This window comes from Eublepharis macularius, chromosome 2 (assembly GCF_028583425.1).
Source record: "Eublepharis macularius isolate TG4126 chromosome 2, MPM_Emac_v1.0, whole genome shotgun sequence".
Classification (NCBI taxonomy): domain Eukaryota; kingdom Metazoa; phylum Chordata; class Lepidosauria; order Squamata; family Eublepharidae; genus Eublepharis; species Eublepharis macularius.
The window spans coordinates 153,201,904-153,224,506 of NC_072791.1; the positions used below are offsets into that span (position 1 = coordinate 153,201,904).

General features: G+C 47.2%; 2 protein-coding genes across 2 annotated transcripts in view; one reads left to right on the forward strand and one right to left on the reverse strand.

The window, feature by feature from the left end:
* OBSL1 (obscurin like cytoskeletal adaptor 1) overlaps positions 1-2,924 on the forward strand; it is a 59,215-nt gene extending 56,291 nt beyond the window's left edge. The window contains exons 26-28 of the mRNA XM_054970083.1: positions 179-445; positions 670-939; positions 2,723-2,924. Coding sequence (XP_054826058.1) covers positions 179-445; positions 670-939; positions 2,723-2,730 — 545 coding nt within the window. The 3' untranslated portion in view covers positions 2,731-2,924. The remainder of the gene's footprint in view (positions 1-178; positions 446-669; positions 940-2,722) is intronic.
* A 1,268-nt stretch (positions 2,925-4,192) lies between these two features.
* On the reverse strand, positions 4,193-22,099 carry TMEM198 (transmembrane protein 198). The gene is made up of 5 exons (XM_054972003.1): positions 22,017-22,099; positions 11,293-11,539; positions 9,860-10,435; positions 7,560-7,750; positions 4,193-5,793 (listed from the first exon to the last, which is right to left on the reverse strand). The coding sequence occupies exons 2-5, from the start codon at positions 11,453-11,455 to the stop codon at positions 5,647-5,649; spliced, it is 1,077 nt and encodes a 358-aa protein (XP_054827978.1). The 5' UTR covers positions 11,456-11,539; positions 22,017-22,099; the 3' UTR covers positions 4,193-5,646.
* Between the last annotated feature and the right edge of the window lie 504 nt (positions 22,100-22,603).

Here is a 22,603-nt window from a genome sequence, read left to right on the forward strand (position 1 = left end):
GGTGTTGGGCTCACTCTCTAGCCAGCTGGGATTCTCTTTTTCCTTGACTCGCACTGCTCTGAAGGAAATGGATGCTGCTCAGGACTTGCTGCCTACAGCCCAGCCTCGTTGTCAAGTGGGAGGGCTAGGGGTCTGGGGAATCAATTTATCAGAAGCTTAGGATCTGCTCCTCCCACAGCACTGCCCATCCGCATTGTAAAGCCACTGCGAGACAAGACTGTGTTAGCCCGGCATAAAGCCACACTGGAATGTACAGTGTCTCAATCTCGTGGGCGAGTGCGCTGGTTTCGTGGTGACACAGAGATCTTTGCTGGCCGAAAGTATGAGATCTGCAACTTGGATTGTTACCGAACTCTTGTCATCCATTGTGTTGAGCCTGCAGATGAGGGCCTGTATACTTGTGATGCGCTGGATGATCGCTCTACAGCACGTCTCCTAGTGGAGGGTAAGCAGGAATACGTGCAAGCAATGACCAAACAGGAAAAAGAGATGGGCTGGTTATAAGGGAGCTGGCAGTCAAAGCAGTAGAGAATTGACTAAGCATGAAATTGTGTGCCTGCACTGGGTGGGAAGACAAAGGGAAGATGGCACACTCTGTATACATGTGTAGAGAAAAGGTGGCTGTGTATCATATGGGAAAACTGATGCTGTTGTACACTTTCCCTGCAGCTGAAGGGATCCAGGTGGTGAGGGCCCTGCGCAGCGTGGAAGTGATGGCTCCTTCAGAGGCCCAGTTTGAGTGTGAAATATCAGCTCCTCTGTCATGTACCCCCCAGTGGAGCCTCAATGGGGAAGCGTTACAGCCCAGTTCGCAAGTACAAATGGAAAGTATGGGACACATCCATAGACTAAGGCTGTGCCAAACAACACCTGGCATGAATGGGATGGTGAAAGTTACTGTTGGCAGTGCCCGCTCCAAGGCTCGGCTCACAGTTCGAGGTAAATGTGCTCTACAGCCCAGTTGGCTGGCATGAAAGGAGTTTCAGAGCATGAAAATGCAAACAAATTCTTATTCTGTCGTACCCTATCCTATGATGTAGAAGAAATGGTCCAAAACCATAGCATGTGCATGGCATTGGACTCTGCTGTAAACAACAACTGAGGCCTCTTCTGCATGGTGAACTTTACATTGGGATTTCTGTGTATTCAGTCCATGAGGATTGGATCTGCTTTATTTATTGGTTCTGGCCCTATACTGCTTTAATTCTTTTAATTCTGCACTTTGAGGGAGTCAAACCAAAATGGTGTCTGGTTTTGATTTCTGCACTAGAAAAATGCCGTTTCTGCTGCAGGTTTTCTGGGGAACATGTTAGTTTCATTAGCTGATCAGCTGAGGACAGATCAGTTTCTTTAGCTGATGTTGTATGTGTGTTTTTAATGGCACCAACTTTGCAACTTGCTGCTTACATTTAAAAAAAAAACCTGCCAAAAGAATGGACTAAAAATACAGGAAGCATAGATATCACGTGGGATTCAGGGCTCTCTGCATAGTTTTACCCGTGGCAGTTGCAAGGGTTTTTTTTTCTTTTTGATGCAAAGTTGCTGTTTAATTTTTTTTTTAAATCTGGAAAAAAACCTGGATTGCTGTTCAACCAATCAGGATGCAGGGAAATAAAGGGGAGGATGAAAGCCAGGTCCAGGTCCAGGCCTCATACCAAAGAAAGTATTCTGCACTTCAAAAAAGCCCTGGTTTGACTTTGTTGGGGGAAAATGGGGTATGTGTGCAGGGGAAAAAGCTGCAGAAAACCCCGGGAAAGATCGATTTTATGGCAGATGCAGCCTTTTCTCCATGCGAAACACAAAAATGTCTTAGAAGCAGTTTGGAGACTGAATCCGAGTATTCTGACCATGCATGCAGAACTCTGAAGAGAAATGAATGCAGTCTGGGGCCAGAACCTATGAAAAAGCCCTGTGCAGAAAAGGCCCGAGTCAAGGGGTGGTAATGACAGATGTGACTGAGGAAGGGGGATCTGGGCTATGTCCTTGTTCTTTTGCAGGAGGGTGGTTCAACTATACCTCTGTTTCATTCCTGCTGTACTGTGATGCCCTCCAGCAAGAGGGAAACACATAGGGGTAGCCATCCCTGGCTGGCCCAGACCCCCAATTAAAAGACACTTAGTTGGGGAAATGCTTCAGTTGTTTTAATGTCCAACACAACTGTTTTAACCAAAATCAGTAGTCAAGAGTTAGCCATGGGTTCAACCCCCAGCTGGCTGAAGCTGAAGGCATTTAAGGATTCAGTGATACAGTGTGTGACTGTGAATCCTCTGGGTAATTTCTTCATCCCCAGCTATTTTCTTCTCTGTCTCCTCTTTTTGGTTTGGCATTCCATGGGCCTTTCCCTGCCTTTACATCTTCCTCATCTTCCACTGTCACGCCCTGAAGGGCTGTCGGATGCCTTCTCCTACACCTGATCTGCCTGCCTTTTTTCTTCTCTAGCAGTCCCCATTGATTCTGGACCAACTCTTAAGGAGTTTCCCTCCCCTGGGGTTGGCCCCACCCTCCAGACTGAATGGGGAGAAACTGCCCTATGGCCACCTCCCCTTGAAAGCAGACTGCTGGCTTAGGATTTCTTAGGTCTCCCTGCCCTATTGCCCACTATTGTCTGGTCCCTCATCAAGCGGTGAGGGGGGGGGGTCTTCACCCCCACAGTGGAAAGTCAGTATTGGGCCTGGGCTCAGACCAGCATCTCAGGTTTTCTAATTTTTTCTTCTCTCCACAGATTGCTAGTGTTGGGAAGGTCCTGATTACAGGACAGCTGTATGTTGGTGTAGAAAGGCCATGGCTGCCAGCAGAATGCGGAGATGGCAAATTTAATGGTTGCATGGACAGACAAGTGGACACACAGACAATTCCTCTCCCTTTCTCTCTGTTCTGCATGCCAAGGGAAGCAGGTTCTGCTTTATTAAATGTTCAATTCTTGATTTCTTTTCCTAGCGCTCTTTGGTAGGTGGGACTGCTGTGCTGGGCAAGGTATACCCTTTCCCATCAACTGGGTGGACCCATGGGAGAAGTGAAACATCTGAGCATGTTTTCTGTACCTCTGCATCCTAGAATAAACCCTAGCTTAAGGTCTGTCATGGTGTGTTTCACTGCACCGTCCACAACTGGGGCATGTACAGAATAAATGCATACGTGTGAGTGCCTTTTTAAGCTTCACCCCCTTGTGGAATTACGGTCAGGAAAGGAGGAATGGCTTGTATCCAAACAGACACCCTCCCACAAACACACCACACCCTGAGTAGGACTTTCCCACTACTCCCTCCTGCTGCAAACAACTGAGCCCACAAAATTTTGTTCCTGGAGTCTGTGAACCTTCAGGAATGGCATACAGAACAAAGTGGTGGGGCTACAGCGGGAAACAGCAGAAATTTCTGCCTCCTCTTCCAAACACAGATGGGTGCTTAAGTCTATGGAATTGCATTAGATGCAAGCCACAATTTGTGGACTCTGGAAAGAAAGAAGCCGCAGACAGCTATCATGATGGTGCTGTCTGGTCATGGAAAGTGACATCAAGTCACAGGTGACTTACAGTAACCCTTTAGGGTTTTCAAGGCAAGAGACACATTCAGAGGTGGTTTTCCATTGCCTGCCTCTGCATAACAACCCTGGACTTCTGAGATCTTATGAAATTGGGCTAGCCTGGGCCATCCAGGTCAGGGCTGGAGTTGTCTGGGCACAATAAAAATCATGGCTTGCTGATTTACTTGGCACATGGTTGGAAACTCACTGTGACTCCCCCTTGCTTCATGGAGTTCACCAAAAACAGTGCAACAGCCAACTCAGAAATGAGTCCTAGCACAGTTCTCCCTCCAGTGCGCACGCACACACAGTGCCCTGGCATAACACTTGCCCTCCAAAACAAGCTCCTGCCCTTAAGCACCTCAGAATTGAACATCCACATCCTTGACCTATGAGACACAATGACATGGCCTTGCCATTGCCAAGCAGGCAAAAGTGATGCTTCAAAATGTTTTTGTGGGGAGCTTGTTGTATGTGAAGACTCACATTGTGGCTCAGAGCACCCCCACCTGCAGTAGTATACGCCACTCTACTGTGCCCCCCTTTCTCTCCCCCGTTCTCTAGTCAAGCATGTTTCACCCCCACTTCCAGTATACATGCATATGCATGCAGTAGTGTTCTCGCCCGCAACCCATTTCTTGTGGTACATTAATTCATGGAGGCAATGCTCTGAAAGGCTTTTTTTAAACTTGCACTGCCGCAGCCCGGCAGCATTTGGCACATATACAAAAAAGAGACAAAACAAGAAAAAAACAACAACCCAAGAGTGCAAGGTTTTCTGTGGTGACAACAGTGGCAATTGGTGATAGAAACATGCAGTTTCCCCATGGAAGAAAGGCTTTGCTGAGCTGTGCTGGATCCTCTCCCACTCCCCATCCTGTCACAGGTTGATTAGATTCTCCCCTCCGTCCCTTTAAAGATGGAGATGACATCCCTCAGAGGGATGACAAGTAAACAAAACCGTAAGCTTTAATAGATGGCTGTGCAGAGGAACACCGCTTACTCCCTGCACATGTTCATACTTTAGCTCTGTGAGAACAGGTGGAAGAAAAGGCGAGCACAAGTATAGGCCTTCGGGGAGAGAAGAAATCTATTCCTCTCTCTGCGTCCCCACTTCTGACGGTCCCTCTGGGTCCAGCAGAGCTCCTCAGGCCCAGCTTTGTCAATAATAAATTAATACAAATAACGGCAAGAAGAATATGTACATGGGTATTCCCCACCTGCACCCCTTTCTCCCCCCAGGCCCCCCCATTCCAGGATGAGAAGCCGGGCAGCAGGTAATGGGAGGGGAAAGGGGACATCAAAAGGCTTGCTGCCTGGATACCAGCCAGAATGTCCATACATACTCCAGCTCTGCCACACACACTCACACTTGCACACTTTTGACATTTTTGCAGCCCAGCCCCGGTGGCCCAGGTGCCAGTGCCCACCCTCTTCCCCTCCCTCCTTAAGATGCCCATTTAAACAGAATGCCAGGCACTGGTGCGGGCTAGGGGCCCAGGGCCAAAGGACCCCATTTCCCTGAGCTGGCTAGCTCCAGCCAGACTGGAGTAAACTGAATCCAATCCTGCCACCATCAGTTCATAATGGCTCTCGTGCCCCTAAGATGGTCCTTGAAGTCAGTTCACAAAAAGACAAGCTCCAGGACAAGGACTGGGTCCGTTGTGTGGCAGGTCACCACAAGAACATCCAGTAGACGTGGGTGGGGAATGTTGGCAGTTTCTTGTCGTTTTCGTGAGGGTGGGTGCAGATGATCTAGTCTTTCCTTTCTGGCCTCCTGAGGCAGTATTTACCCTCCACCTTGAGTCCTGCATTCCACAGGCTCTGCCTGGGTGGGTTGCAACCAGGTCTCTCTTCAGCCCTTTACCCCATGCACATGCTCAAACTCCTCCTTTGCTTCTATTTTCACAGTAGCTTGGTTAGAGCCAATGTAGCAATGGGGAAGATTTCCACATATACTTGCAGGTTGAGAGATGCTGGACTGCATCTGTATGTCCAGGCCAAACCCACGAATGCCAGGGGAGAGAATATCTGCAAGTCCTGATGGCAGCACAGGTGCTGAGATATCCACACAGCCAGATCCGTGTGACCATGGGGGACAGCATCCTTGTAGGAGATGCTGGACTATACCCGCATGGCAGGGCCGGATCCCGTTGTCAGGGGCACAGTAGAACCACAGTCATAGTCCATGTCGATGGCCGCATGGGCGCTGGCGAGGAGGCTGTTGAGAGAAGAGCCTGTCTGCCGCTCCCGAAAGCTCTGTATATAGCTCTACAAGATGGAGAAAAACAGAACATGAAGCTGCTGTCTCGTATCCTCCTCCCATTTCTGGTTGTAGCTTCACAACACAGAAGGGCTCCCCTTGACTTGTTGCAGAAGCCTCTCAAGCAAAAAGTATGTGGCTTTGCTATCTGCTAAGAAAGTATCAAGCTGGCCTAATACTTCAGCCATATTGCTCCTTCCCAGTAAGAAGGCAAGATCAAGCTGTTCCTCCACATGCAATCTTGAGTTGTTAATGGGACTTCTTCTTTGTCCTATGGCTTGCACACCCACTGAGAAACGCTGATAGCACTTTCTAATGAGGCTTTTAGCAATCCCAGAAAAGATTGTCAGAGAGGTGATGGCACATGCTCATGCTCAAACTTGGCAGTACAGGAAAATAAAGTGCTTTACGCTTTATGAGGTAGTAACATTTTTCGCAACTACACCAGGATTTGCTGCAGTAGAGACATACCAGCAGATGTACATTATTAAACCTGCAGACGTGCTGGGGAGCAGTGACCAATCAGCGCTCCCCAGCACTTGTCAGTCAGTATTTAGAAATGAACGTCTGCTGTTCACACTTTACAAATTTACCAAGAAGACGCATGGGTAGAGCACTGAGTCATTGCAATTATGACCATGCCACAGTGTTACACTTCTCTGTGCACCTGGGCATCTCAGGAAGTGTGTGTCTTAAATCACAATGTTCTAATCTAGGCTGTGTTCCTGAGTGTTCTAAGGAAACTAATCATCACAGGCTTACTAGGTGTAAAGGTATATTGGCCAGTGGTTAACATGTTTAAGAATATTCCCCCACCTCATATGAGAGATGCCAGTTCTGCTGTTATTCCATGAAAAGGCCGCTTTACTTTCCCTATACCCATCAGCAACTCCCACAATTCCATAAGGCAACATTATTGGTCACACAAAAAGATTCCTCTTTGGCCAAAGAGCACTTTCATGCAGATTGCAAAAGAAGTTGGAGACACTCCTTTGCACTTCTGGCTTGCAAGTGAAATCACCCCACACAAGGCAGAAACACAACTTGGAAACAGGAGATAGGCACTGTATGCATTTCTCTCCCATATCTGCAGTAATTTCCCATATTTGCCTAGCTCTAGTTACTCTGCACATAGTTACCCTGCACAATTCATTCACTTGGTCTACAGTGCTGGAGTCATGCTCATCCCTGATTTATTCTGCTATCTTAATGGGAACTTGATACAAGTAGTTTGTCCACACACAATGGACACAGAGTAAAGAAGCCTTTCCACTGTAGACAGAAGAGCTTCTGAAGTGGGGAAGCATTACAACAACAAAAATTTCCTTCATATACTGCCCTTCAGGACACACTCAGAGCAGTTTACAAAGTGTGTTATTATTATCCTCATGACAATCATCCTGTGAGACAGGCGGGGCTGAGAGAACTCTGAGAGAGCTGTGACTGACCCAAGGTCATCCAGCTGGCTTCAAGTGGAGAAGTGGGGAATCAAACCCAGTTCTCCAGATTAGAGTCCTGCTGCTCTTAACCACTACACCAAACTGGCATGTTAGCTGTATAACTTCCAGGAAGTTGATGCCCCATTTATCTCTAGAGGCAAAGAGTGAATTAGATGACAGCAATAAACAGGAAAGCCAAGTGGGAAAAAAATGGAGGACAACTGCCTCCCTCCATAAATCTGTCACTAGATAGAAGAGTTTTTTTTACAATGTAGTGTGTCTCCCAAATCCTCACCACCCTGCCCAGGCACTGAGGGGCACTGGCATTCACTCACCGGGGAGAGCACATCTCCATCGAAACGGCGCACAGGGTTAGGCTTTCGACGGTAGGCTGGCTCTGGTGGATGGGCCTTATGTTGCAGGTGGGGGTGAGGATGTGGTCGTCGCTTCTTCTTCTTCTCCTTGCGCTCTTCCCGTTGCTTGATACGCATTAGTTGGACACGGCGCTGCTGCCGGCTTATAATCACTGCAAAGGGAAGAAAGAGAGAGATGAGACCAGAAACCTAGCATGACAAACCAATGACCTATACTGCCTAGCAAATACTGCTACCGGAATACTTCACTGTGAGATTAAAGTACAGCTGAGAAAACTTAAGATATATTCATAGCTGGCCGAACTATCACAAGGAATTAACAAGGTAGTTGGGGAATCCTGAACATAGTTCAGTCTGAACTATGTCTTCAGGATTCCCAAGAAGCTGTCATTAAGATAGGTAAGGTGCTAGATCCTTGACCCAATGATCTCCTCCTCCTTCATGTGCCCATGAATACTCCGCAGCATTCACTGCCGGAGGAGAGAGCTTCTTCTCTCCATGGCAAGAGGCTAAACATGGCTGAGTGGAAACAGCCTCCATTTTCTCCACTACCTACTTACCAGCCCCCTGCTGTTATAGGGGAAATTTATGCTGCTTTTTAAAAAGACCTACATTTGTTGCAAACACATACTTTAAGCACTGTGGGAGGAAAAACAACAGAAGGGAAAATGGCAGGCAGGGAAGAGTGCATGTACACACATACATACATACTACATACATACATACATACACACACTTGAACACACACTGGTCACCCTATCAATTATGCCCTCCCAAAATGAAATGGGTTTTAATGTTTTTTTTTAAAAAAGCTTGTGAGTTACAATTATTCCCACTTACCTGCTGTAACAGGTAGTTTACCTTTAGGAGACATAATACTCTATGTCTGAATTAGGGCACAAATCTGTACTCTTCACTGCATTTATCGATTAAAGTTTTATCACACGTTAAAATATGTTCCCAATTAATCAATGGGGAATCATGTGCCTTTCCTCCCTTTCATTAGCCAAATTTGCTGGCTAAGCCAAAGGCAGTTTTTCCTTTCAGTCTGAAAGTAAAGTCAGCACATTGTTTGTCTTTTAGAGTGAAGTTCTATGGCTTTACATTTAATGATAAGAACAAAGGCAATTGAAACTGACAGTGTTCAGTGGAGATCAGTGTCAGTATGACTTTTGAACCTACCATTTTCACCATAGAGATAATCCTAAACTTGTTTATGATTGGTGTTTATGACTTTAATATTTTGAAAACAATATGTGTTAACAATAACAAAGTATACCACTTTTCCAAAGCCGATTAAAATATTAAAGAGAGCCTTCCTTCTAAAAAGACTGTTAGCATCTGTTTATTAAATCTTATGTTTTCCACATTTGCAAGGAAGTATTCATTTTGTACAGATTCATTTCCACCAAATGGATTCTACAATATGTAAATGTATCCAAATATGACTGATTAAAAGTCAAAAAACTAAACAATTATCAGCCAAAGAAAGAAACCGATTAAAATATTTTACTATGAACCAACATAGCCAATCTTTATGGTTTTTTTGTCCTGGACAAAAGCCACACACTTTGGAATCATATTTACTATAGGCAGTATCTGTAAAATCAGTATAGAGCAGTGTTTGTAAAAATAGGCAATTTGACTGAGAAAAAACTGCCCCTAGGTACCTGCAAAGGGTCAGCATATTGAGCTGTGGTTATGTGCGCTGCTACAAAGGCTGACAGAAAATATGGAAACCCTACAGTCACCAGAATGCAAGCATGACAATATGAACAAAGAAAGGGCTGGCCACTTCCAGAGGAAAGTCCTGCTTACACCACAGATTGCGAAGATAAACCCACTGTAGAACCTGGTACCCATTACAGTCAGGCCTGTGTTGACCAACACAGCCCTGACCACAGTTGGTAAAGAGCTCCTGCTTGCTATCCATGCTGCCTTTCTGGGGTGCTAAGACCATGTGGAGTGCTTGTCCAGGTGCACATCCCAAGCACCACTTGCCACAACTGACGAATAGCTAAACAATGGTACAATCTATTAAAAAAAGAAATAGCACTCCAGCCCTGAAGATTTTGACATCTATGATGGAATTCTCCTTAATTAGATGGAGGAGGACATGCAGTTGGAATTTAACATAATGGACTGATAATTGGACTGGATACAATGACAGGGTAACTCTCCAAGTGGGAGTGATCCAATCTGGCTGCTCTTTTGTTCACTTCCAGCCCTCTCCCCGTCCATCCAGCAAGTGCCCCACTCACCCTCTGTGTGCGAGTATCCCTCAGCGGTGACTTTCCACTGCACCAGGATGCCCAACAATGCCAAGACAGGCCAAGTACCTAGGATGACCCAGCTGTACCAGCAGATGGGCCGAGCAGGTGCCACCTTGACGCGTTCATAGACATACTGCAGCAGCAGGAAGAGCTCGACGAAGTAGTCGGCAGTGGCTGTCATGACAGCACTGCCAAAAACAGCAGTGGAGAGTGTGGTGAAGAGGCGCTGCCACTGCAAAGTAAGCACAGCGCACAGCATACCCACACCTAGCAGCAAGCCAATAGGGATCCAGACAGTGGGTGGGTGGTAGAACTGCTCCATCACCACCAATGTGGCCACAGCCAGCAGCAAACCCAGTAGCAGCCCCACCATGAAAAGCCCGACACTGCGCACCAGCATGGTGACCAGCCCACAGAGCACCCCAATGCCCAGACCGATGCCCACGGAGGCCTCCACGCTCAGCTGTGTATCCAGCACTCGCTCTTTGTAGCACAGCATGAAGATGATAACTGAGCCGAACATCAGCCCTGTCAGGAACATCACTGCCTTGAAGCAACGGTATCCTGAGGAAGAGAGGAAGCAAACGTTAACACCTTAAGGGTAGTCTGAAAGTCACAGGACAGATCCAACTGTCTGTTCATTCTAGCAGGGTAGGACCATCCCCATTCTACTGGGACAAACTCTATAGAATGCTGGGTATGTACAGGGGATCTACCTGATCCATAACCCTCCTCACCCAAAAGGTTCTGCTCTCATATCACAAAGGGGTAACTAATGGGGGGTGAGGTGTACTTATATCCAAGGCATGTTCCACTAACTGGGCAGCTTCTGGCACTCCTGTCTGAGCTCTGTGACAACTAGCTGGAAGCTCAGGAAAGCTGGCTAAACTTTCTACTGAGGCACTGCTTGGTTTATCCAGGAACCACGCCATAATAGTCTGTAAAGTCCTTTCTGGTCCCTTTGCAGAGACCTTTGCAGAACTTCAGGCTGGAACTGCAGAATCAGAAGCACTGAAACAGCTCTTTGATGCAGCTCTTCAATGCCCTGCTGTTATACTGCTGACTTGAAATGTGTAAGGACTAACATGGGCAAGGCTGATGGAGCAAGCTAGCAAGAGGCTGCAAAAAGCTGGTAGCCATCCGCTTCCTTCTCCTATGTAGCCCAACCTTATATTTGCTAAAAAATACCCCCTCCCCTATTTTTAAATATATGCCTAGGGTTGCAGCCTGAAGAGCATTTTGTGGACTTGAGCTCCACTTCATTGGAGTGACAAACAATGTGACACATAGCTGACAAAACACGGAATGGGCTCTGTGGAGCTGGTAATGGCATTCAGATAATTAATCACCTCCAGTCCACATCCCTTGTGACATATCCGTTATACCCCTAGCAGGGCCCCAAATTCTTCACCCTTTCTCACCAAAGAAGCAATAGATGATCCCAAAGAGGCAGCACATGGCACACACTACTGAGGGCACCACCTGGTAGCGCCGCTCAATCTCCACATCACAGCTGTGCGTCCGGTCTAGGTCTGGTGCGTGCGGCAGCAGTGAAAAACGCAGGGTCTGTACAGTAGACGTCATGGCTCTGCAGGGTCTTCAAGATGACATCAGGCTCCCCATTCCCTCCCCGTCACCAGCAGGGGGTGCTGCTTCATGGTGTTGCTCCTGTTGAGAGAGTACAGGACAAAAAAGGTGAGACCTTTGGTTAGGCTTCTTGGATGACCAGCCAGGGACTAACCAGCATGTGAACTACCCATGTGACCCCCACAGCCACCCTTGGGGTCAAAACCACACAATCTTAGCGGAAAGAATGCAGATGTATTAGCAGGATCTTAAGAAAGAACCTTCTCCTTACTCAGCAGGGCTGCTCCACCGAAGCACAGCAAATGTCTCCCCCTTTTCTGGAGGGGAACTATGAAAGGAAAACAATGAGGAAATTTAAATATGTGGCAAGGTCAGAACTGGGAACACCCACCAACTCCTTAGACCTTGGCCAAGTCCAACCAGAGATTGCTTGCGGGCAGAAGTAGCCTTTTTTTAAGTTCTGAAGCTGTATCAAATGGATAGAGGAGCCCAGGCATTTAGTAGGCTCACCCTGTGAGATTTCTTGGACGGTATTGGAGATTCTTGGGGATCTTTCTCCATCTCTGTCTTTTCACGAGGAATCTTGCTATATCAGCCAAGCCTAACAGACAGCTTTACAGCCTATTCCATAATGGAAGGGACTCAGAACAATTCTGAGAGAGAAAGGTGCTGAGCAGGGATAGGACTACAACTTTCCAAAATGGAAAAAAGTGGCTATAAAGAGAATCACCATCCTATGGTCTCCATGGCAACTGAGGGAAGAACAGATGATACTTTTAACAGCACGCACACACACCCTCTTCCCCCACCCCCCAGGTTCTAGCTGCAAGAGCCAGTGAAGTAGGGGAGTGAGTCACCAAAGGGGGGTGTAGCAGTTTGGAAAAGCATCTGCCAGAGATCCAGTTTCATTAACCCTGCCTGTGTCTATGTCTGGCTGCCTCGAAGTCCAACCATCAGGGGAGGGGGACTGGCTGGTTACAGCAACCTCCCTCCCACTGACTTCTTTACCACGGGCTGTTATTAAAAGCAGTAAAAATAAAAGGAGGCATCTGGATTTTGCTGTGGAGTAGGGCATGTGACATTCTTTCCTCCTCCCCTCCCTCTTTTCTCAGCACTGGTGGACTACAGCAAAGAGGCTCAACAGAAAAGCCTTTGTGTTAACTCTTCCCTGCTTATGCAGGCAAAGATAAAAACCAAGCAGCAGAAAAGCTTCCCCCTCCTCAGCCAAAGGAGACAACTCCAAGCCTATCCATCTGTGGTCTTAGGAACATCTGTGAAACCCACATCCATGAACAAATTGCAGTCCATGCCTCCTCTAACAAGGAGAAAGCCCCTTTTGCAGTATTAGGCTCACTACCATACAGGGAGGTGGTGGTAGTGAAGAAGGAAAGCGCCTAGAAAGGCTTCTGAACGAGGCATGGCTAAAGCAAGGCTGCCTCTCTCCCACTGCTGCTCAGGAACAGGCCAGCAGCCTGGAAATCTTTCATATCTTCCATGTGTCTCTCATTCACCCCCCCCCCCCGCGCCTGCCCTCCCATCTTCCAATGAGCAGCAGTACTGAAAGCATGCTATCCACTGATTGGTGTACTCTCTGTTGCTAAGGGAGGAATGACATTTTCTAATTGGCTACTGAGAAATTACCAAATGAGTGCCTTTTTCCCAAGCTGTATCTTTTTGCTTTGTTTCAACAACTCTGTTTTTTCCTTATGCACCCCTCTCCCCCCACTGCCATTTCTTGGAATGTGGCTTCACAGAAACCCACCATCAATGACTTCTCTGCCCCAACATGGGTTTGATTCCTCTCTGTCTTGATCCTACCCGTACGCTCCTTAAATAGCTTCACAATGCCCCTTGTTCCAAAGCTGCACCCTCCAGTTAGATTCCCACAACTCATGCCACCTCAATCTCAAGCTTTCCTCTTTATTATTGTAGATCAGGGTGAAATGGCTATAACATATTTTCATCGTGATCAAAGAAACAAATCTTGGGCAGTTTACCCTGCAGTTGACAGTCCTCACATCCTAATGCTTCATGTCATGCCAGGCTCCTTGGCACAAATTCAAAAGGGCCTGTTAGCCTGTCTGAAATCTAAATTGCAGCAACTGATGTGGAGATAGGCTCCCGCTGAGAACAACAGCATTGTGCTAACCCAGGTTTTTTATATATATTAGGGGTCCATTAAAAATGATTTTGGATAAAAAAGCTATACAATTCCTCCACTTACAAGTTTGCAATGAAACCTTTCATGTATGCAAGGACTAAAATATGCAGAAGAACTTTGGACCCTTTTCCTCTGCTGTTTAACATAGAGAAAAGCAGCTTTTGATATCACATTAAGTCGAAGCAGCCCACTCTGTTGCACAATGCCAAAATGTCCAAAGTTACTGAAAGTACTAACCTAACCACAATACAATGTGGTAATACAATGTCTGGACAAACAATCATCTACCAAATGGTAACTTCCCATGGTAAGCATGTAACACTTGGGTTAGCCGTGTTAGTCTGCTACCTCCAAAACAAAGAGTTCATATAGTACTGTAAATGACTAATAGACGTATAGGTTTCCATGGGTTACAGTCTACTTCCTCATAGGCTCCAGCGTGTGCAGGCTTATGATTCAATAAATCTGTGGTCTTTGAGGTGTCACATGACTCCTCTGTTTCCACTGTCATTTAAAACATCCCGCTACATGGTCAAGAAAATTTTGTCTTGTATTCCCTCCTACTCAGAAATCCAAGGAAAGAGGATATAGTAGTAAAACCAACTTCACAATGTGGAATGATATTGTAGACAGCTGGTTTAGAATATGATATGTGGTTACCCGCAAGGACTTGCATGAGAGATCTCATTTCCCCTTCCCCCACCGTGCCCTCTTACTGTTCCCTGCCCTCCATAGCCTCTCCCCCTTTACCTACTTCCTTCTCTCCTTCCCTCCCACCTTTGTCTGCCCCATGTTCACCTTTCTCCTATAGTTCAGTTACATGGTGCCAGCTGAGCTGGTCCCAGTTGTACGGTGGGGAACCTGCAAGGACTTGAGGGGGTTCTTCACTTTCCCCTGCACCCCCTTCCCCACACTATTTCCTCTTTCACTCCTCCTGGCAGTCCTCCATATGCTCGCTTTTCTGTATGTCCTTCTCTCTTTCAAACACACCAAACAACTTATCTTTTATCTACTCCCCACCTTCACATATATTTTTTAATTTACTTCATTTATACTGCTTTTCTTCACAATGGAGACCCAAACCAGCTTTTCCTTGCCTCCATATTAGCCTCACAACAACCCTTAGAAGTAGGTTAGGCTGAAACTATGTGACTGGATCAAAGTCACTTGGTAAGTTTTCACAGAAGAGTGATGATTTGAACCTGAGTCTCCCAGAGCCTACTCTGAAACTCTAACCACTACACTTCACTGTCTTGAGCGGGGTTATGTTGAACAGTAGCAAGCAGCCAGGCCTGAGTGAGTCATACAAGTCTTGTGATATCAAGCCACTCAGTGGTTGTTGCTGGGCCTGACTCAAAGAGCCCTCCCTTAAGGGCCAAAACAGGCCTGTAAAGGGCCCTGCCTCCAACCTTTTACTGACAGAAACCAAGCCTGGAATTCCAACTAAACTGTTATGGTTGCATAGCAACAGTCACTGAGGGCAGCTGGTTAAAGCTACAGGCACTCCCTTTATCATTTTGGGGTTTTTTAATGCCCAATTTTTAAATTTATATATTTTTTTAGATTTCAGAGTTTTCTGCAAACTTGGGGCATTTTTCAGGAGTGTAGGAAGATCTGTCTTGTCCAATCACGGCTCCGGTCTCCAGATTTAAGTATCCTCAGATCAGGGCCACTTAGCTATTAGTATATAATATGATACTGTCATCTTTCTATATCATTACCAGGGCTTTTTTTCAGAAGGAACGCGGTTGAATGGAGTTCTGGCACCTCTTGAAAATTGTCACGTGGCTGGTGGCCCCGCCCCCTGCTCTCCAGACAGAGGGGAGTTTAGATTGCCCTCCGCTCCAGCGGCATGGAGGGCAATCTAAACTCCCCTCTGTCTGGAGAGCCAGGGGCGGGGCCACCAGCCATGTGACCATTTTCGCCAAGGGTGCTTTAAACTTTAAAAAACTTCCCCCTTGTTCCAGCTGACCCAAAGTGACATCATTGTGCAGTCCTGGGAGCATGCGCGCACTTTGCACACATGCATGTGGTACCAGGGGTACTACCTCCCACCAAGAGTTGCCCCCTGTACTGGCAACCCACTGAGTTCCACCACCTCTTTTCCCAGAAAAAAAGCCCTGATCATTACTATCTGAGTTAGATGCCCTCACAACAAGGGAATCATACCATTGTTCCAAAACAGGGTTCATACAGTTGGGTGGACAGCAACAGCAGTATACTATTCATGGGGAAAATGATGTCAAGGACAGCCAAAAGTTTGTTTCCTACATATTATTAGAGGACAGCCTGACAACATTAAAATGGGCAAAATTACAGCAGCTTCTGAACAAACACAAAAATAGTGGCCATGAATTGGAGGTCAAACTTGAGGAGCACAAAGCTGAGTCCAAACACTAACATTGTGCAGCCACTATGACTGAAGATAGATGGAGACAGATGTAGTTTTGCTGCAGTGTTCCACACGTGGAGAATTATGTGAAAGGTGCTTTTTTCAGATTGCCATGAATCATGATTTGCCACCAAGAAGTGATAATCCTGGAGGACAAGACAGAGATGTTCAAATTTGCATCCATGTGTATAGCTACCTACCACCGAATTAGGAATGAGCCAAGATAAACAGTGGATCTCAGCCCCGCTATCTGAGCCTGTCCTAGGTGGAATGACACACTAATTAGGCCCTGATTCCATGGCTATTACCATACAAACTTGTCTCTCTCACAAAACCCTTTATACTATATAATGTGAAAAAGTACAGCCTTCTATCAGATATGAGAACAGCTTTCCTGGATTAGACCAAAGTCCAGCATCCTGTTTCATACGGTGGCTGGCTAGATGCCTCTGGAAAAGCTAAACATGGGGCTTAAGCAAAACAGCATTCTCCTGTCTGTTCTTTTTAGCTGGTTTATGATCTGCTCTGAGCTGAGGATTGTTCTATCAATGGTCCCTTTCACAGTTCTGTTTTAATTCAGTTGTTACCTGTTGTTACCCTGACTTCCTGTAAAGCAATGTGGTGCAGGGGGCAGTTTCAAACAGAATTTATATCCATCTATGAACTGTATGTGAATCATTGTGGCCATTTCAAACAACAATACTTTCTGGAGCTGGAAGTGGCTACCCCACCTTCCCTAGGCCACCAGGACATTTGCAATTTTTTAAAAAATCAGCTCAAAAATATTGATACGCTTTGTAATGATTGATGTAGCGGGTTCTTTGAATTCCCAGCTTTCATTTTAAAAATAGTAAATCTCTAGCCCCTTCCTTTGTGGAGATATAAAGGAAAAGGCATATCTCTATAACAGGAGGGGCTAAAGACTTACTTTAAAAAAAATGTAAGCTGGGAATTCGGAGAACCTGCTACACCTATCATTACAACTCTATACTGCTATAGCACTAATTATTATCCATTAAAAAAACAGAACCCACTGGAAATGGGCAGGGAAATAAAAAGGCGGTGCTGGCTAAAGTGCTGACAACATTTCAAACAGTGAACTGCAGTGGGTCAGAAGAACACAGAACAGTTGAGAATGGGATAAAACAGTTTTGAAAAAAATGGCTCAACTGCATGTTGCAAAGAGGATATGATTGGCTTTGTCTGAAAAGATTTTTTAAAACCCCAAAAATGTTAGCAACCAGCAGCCAAGCCAGTTGTGTCTGAAATAGCACAAAAATCCACTAGCAACCAGTAGCGAAAATGGTTTATAAAGGCTGTGTGAAATGTGCCAATATCATTTTAGACGGCTCTGTTGTTTTATTCTGCTTTCATGCCCTGGCCTGCTTTTACTGACCTGTTTTAGTTGTGGGCCCCCTCAAGCAGGAGCTGAAGCAGTGGAATACAAATTTTATAAACAAATGAATACAAACATAAGAAGGCAGTGCTTGGTAATGGTGTAGTTGTTAGTGTCAGGCTAAGCGCTGGGAGACCCATGTTCATATCCACACTCTGCATGGAAGCTTGTACAGGTTGTTGAGAAGATTAAATGGAGAAGCAAATGATGTAAACTACTTTGAGTCCTCATTGGGAAGAAAGGCAGGTATGGCAGCAATGCTGGCCATCTGATAGCATTGCTGATTCTGTGAACAGAGGCAGATCATGAGATGGAGGGCATGAATGGTTACATCAGTGCTTATTTCTCATGGCCCTTTCTTACACGCCCAGGGTAATGTGGATTGCTGCTTTGGGGTCAGGAAGCAGTTTTCCCCAAGTCAACTTGGCTGGAGGTTTTTTGACAATTCTGGGCATGGAGCAGGGGTCACTGGGTGTGGGGGGGGGAAAGGTAGTTGTGAATTTCCTGCACTGTGTGGGGGGGAGCAGGATGGACTAGATGACTCTGGAGGTCCCTTCCAACTCTATGATTCTATGAAGGAAGTAAATAAAACAATAAATACATCATAAATATTTATAGTTAATTTCAGGATCTCCTATTTAACACTCTCTCCCAGGAATCCAGCTTGGAGTCTGCTTCTATGAATGTTTATTCAGAAGTAACTCTCATTGAGTTCAAAACAATTTACTTCCAATTAAGTGAATACAGGTTTTCAACCTTAAAAAGCAATTAATAACTGCTCTGGAACAGGCCTCCAATAAAAAGTGCTACTAAAATACAAGGACATATTAAAGCAACCTTTTGTTGGTGTAAAAATATGTCTGATTGAGCTACATGGAACTCGTCACATTAACTTGAAACCTCACATGACCAGAGCTCAGTGCAACTTAAAGGGGAAAAAATCTATTACCAAGATGCTGGCTGAATAAAAACAAATACCTTTGCCTACTTTATATTTCTGAAAAACCACACAAATCTATTGATATACTATAATATAAGCAAAATGATAAGCGCTTGTTCAGTAACAGCAATATTTGGCATTGTGTCAGAACCTATCTGCCCAAATCTCTCCAAATCTAAATGTATAAAGTTTAGCTCCAACAGGACACTTTTCCAATTTGATTTTCTCTGTGACAAATCTTCTAGCTTCCCCCACCTTTATAATCTCTGGTTTTGCACGTGGTCCTGTTGCCTAGGGAGGAAAAAGGATAATATATTTCACAGCTAGCTGCTTGCTGTGGGCCCAGTATTGGTTCTTCTACAACCCTGGGTACCTACTTTATAGGATGGGGCTCTTGAGCACCTCTCCTGTAAGTGGACATCCAAACAAAGGAGGCTCTGCTCTAGTCAATACCAGATAGAAATGCCCGTGTCCTGTCCCTGGGAAATACTGCACTTTGATGTTTGCTAGTGTTAAATCGTATTTGAGCCTTCTCTAAAGGAAGCTGGAGGGTGTGTGTGTGTGTGTGACTGATGAGCCCTGCAGTGGGTTCCAGGCCAGCCAGCTCGGCTACATTCCAGGAATTGGCTGAGCCCTGGTTAATCCCCTTCCACGGTGATTGCAGGCTAGAGTTCCACTTTCCCACAGGCTCCCTTCATGTGCTATGTTCACCCAGGAAAACTTTGTTTCTCAAACACAGCAGTGAGAATGACCTTTTGATACAGAAGGAGTAGATGATTCCACAAAGAGGGGAGAGGAGGGAGTGCTTTCATTACTCCAGTTGCTGTATAGCCTATGAGAATATGATTAGGACAGTCTGAAAACCAGGTCACCCCACCCTCCAGAGTTGTACCCAACTACCACTGTCAGAGGTTTCCTCAACAAGGTGGAAACAGGAGAACTATATTGCCAGAGTTCAATATATGTGCTGAAGGTGAGATTTTTAAAAAGGTAGGAAGGACTACACCAACAGAAGGCTTTATAAAGAAGAAGGGAGGGCAAGCATGCTGTGGAATCTCACATGGTAGGCGTGAGATAAGAAAAGCTGTCAGAGCATAAGGTACAGTCAGCCTCTCCTGACAAAGGGTGCTAATACAGAATGCACAAGTGTGGGGCCAACCTGTGCACTTCTAAGGGAACAGTGCCAGGGTGCTCTGCCATCCCAGCAAACTTTTCCCGAGGGTTGGGCTTAGGCATACCTGCTGAAAGGATCACTTTATGTGGAAGTGAATCCTCGGTGCCCTGTCCTCTTCTTGCCTGTGGGATTACTCTTGACAGCTTGCAGAAAAGCTCCTAATGAAAGAATCCTATTAATCTGGAAGCAACCCAGGGGAGTGGTACTGTGAGGAGCAGCTGCAGCATGGAGCCCTGGCTGCCAGATGCTCTGCAAGCAAGGAGAAGACCCTGGGGCTGCTACCATACTGGAAAGAAACACTGTGCAGCTTCCAATGGAGCAGCAAGAATTGATATGCAGTTTGTCTGGAGATGGAAGGGTTGAGCATTTTAATTGATATTCCAGCTACTTATTTATTTTAAGTTATTTATATCCTGCCCCTGCAATGGAAAAAGTACCTGCATCAGCTCTGCTTGGCACAAAACATATGTTGTGAGTTTTATACACATGTGCCTGCACACGCGTGCACATACATACACTCACAAACACCCCCGCCGCCTAAGCCTGCGGCCCCCATCTCTGTCATTTAAGAGATTTTAGACCGGACAATGGCTGGTATTCAGGAACCTCCTCTCAATGTTCCCGTGAGGGGGTGATTGCAGGGCCTTGATATGAAAGGGGTATTTTGGCTTTGTATGTATTCAATGGATCTCAAACATGAAGGCAGGGTCACAAGAGGAAGACACTTTACTGGGCCTGCAAGATTTTAATACTCAGAAGTCTCTAACATCTGGGGGCATGACTGGGTTACTGGGGAAAAGGTCTCTTAATCTTCACTTGATCCTGCCCCATACCATTAAAACCTTTCCCTGAGACTCGCTGCACCACATCTACTCCCTACAATGTTGTGTCCCATGTAGCACCAAATCTCAGCTGCCATCTGGGTAACTGATAGGCACAGTACTCCTTTCCACCCAAAACATAAAACTTAACCACCCAATCCCCAGTCTGCTGAGACTTCTAGCAAGAAGTGCTTGCAAAATGCTGGGTGTGCTGAACCAGTCTGCCTGACACCCAGAAGTCACACTCAGAACTGGTTGCTATAAATCAAAATGGACTGGCAGTTTTAGCACAAGTGAGGATGCAATAGTAGTGTCACATCAGCTATCCCTGAGCCCCCAAACTCCTGGAAGTTCCACTTCTCTGAGGCATAGGAAGTGCTGACAGTCAGGGGCTGGAATCCACTAGCTTGGCCAGTTATCTTTTGTACTATGGCTACCTAGACAGAGGCCTGATTTACCAAGCCTGTGATATCTCCATTCTGTCAGCAGTGCTTTCTCCCCCATCCACTGGTCATACTGGCCTGGTCCAATATCCCCCATTTCCCCTCAGCCAAGCCCCCTGCTTGCACTCTTTCCCTTTGCTTGCCATATCTCTGGCTCTGTCCATCCGTTATGCCTCATCCTTCTCCCTCCACTTTATTAGTTTCTTCCTGGCATTCTACAAGCCAGATCAGGTGGCATCCTTGTTTGGGACTGGCAGAAGCTGCGGGGTTGCTAGGAAACGGAGCTGCAAAGTCTTCCCGGGGAACCCACCCGACTCCCTTTGTTTGGGCTGAGGTGCCCCCAGAGGATTCCGGGTTTGTGGACCAGCGACATGCTGGGACAAAGCTACACTGGCCAACAGCACTTTTGCTTTTCCTTCTGGGGGAGGGCACTGCTACTGTCCACCCAGTCAAGGGGGCGGAGGAGGGGTTTGTTTGGCTCCGCTTTTGTTTACATAGATCTGTGCGAATTAATGAGGCGATGGCAGGATTTGGGTTTTCCCTCCTCGAAAAGTGTCAGCGCTAAACAATGGAAACCCAAGGGAGAGGGCCTTTAGGCAGGCAGATTTTCGGGTCCCTGAAGGGGCCAGCCCTGCCACCGACACTGGAAACGTAAGGTCGGCACTGCTGCAGCCCCTGAGACTGGAGGAAGGGGGCTTTGTGGCCCGCAGCGCTCCTTCGAGAGGCCTTTGTTTGTGTGCGTGAGGAGGGGTGTTCCTCAGGACAAGGCAATCTGGAGCCTGGGCCGCTCCTCTTCTCGACGCCGCCACCCGTCCAGGGCTAGGCCTGGCTCCTAGGGGTGCAGCCGTGCCGGGGGAATCCGACGGCGAGGCGATGGCGTCCCTCCGTTCTCTCTCCGCTCCTCTCCAACTTCTCCGCATTGCCGGAGCAATAGGCAAAAGAAGAGAGGGGCGCATGGCCACCGTTGCCTCCTCTCCCCTCGTGTAGGGATCCAGTGCTCTTGAGGGGGCCAGCGAGCAAATGCCGCTTTGTGCTTCCAGATCGGCGGCGGCGCCCCCCCCCCCCGGTAGCTTCGTGTCGCCTCCATGATCGACTGTTCGCTACCAGCCCGGTGCCGGACGACTCCCTCCCCTCCGATAAGAGGCGCTGCAACGAAGGCGTCGAGTGCTCGGAGCAAACCAACCAGCGAACTCCCCCGCCCGGCCCTTTTCTTCCTGCAGCAGTTCCTTACCTGCGCGCCCCGGTCTCGAACCCGACCCGCCAGAGCCCGACCGGCTCGGCCCGGTGCTGAGGGACAGCTCCGCGTGACGTCACCGCGCAGCTTTTCTCCCTCTTCTCCCCCCCCCCCCCGGCGCTCTGGCACTCGCGAGACGCTGGGTTGGCTGGAGCGGATTGAGCCGCTGGCGCGCCACGGCCCGCAAATAAGCTGCCTGCTTCCCGTGCCTTCGCCTCCTCGCGCCGCCTCCTCCTCCTCCTCCTCCTGCTGTCGCTGGCCGCCCCCAACTCTTCCCGCCCCCCGCGCAATTATGGCCTGTAGCGCGTGGCGGGGGATGTGCCCGGGAAAGCGTCTGCTGTGCACACTCAGCCTCGGCCGACGCGTGAGCCTCCCACACAGGCTCCCTTCCGCGCCCCTAGGCAGGAGGACGCGCGGGCTGGCCCTGCTTGAACCAGCTCCGGCTGATTTTTCCATTGTTTTCATTGACTTTTTACACTATCTGCCTCCAGCGCAGCGCATTGGTTAGCTCTTGGCGCTGCTCTGCTGTAATTGCGCGGCGTTTATAGTCGCCCGATTGGTTCTCCCCCACCCACCTTTTTCCT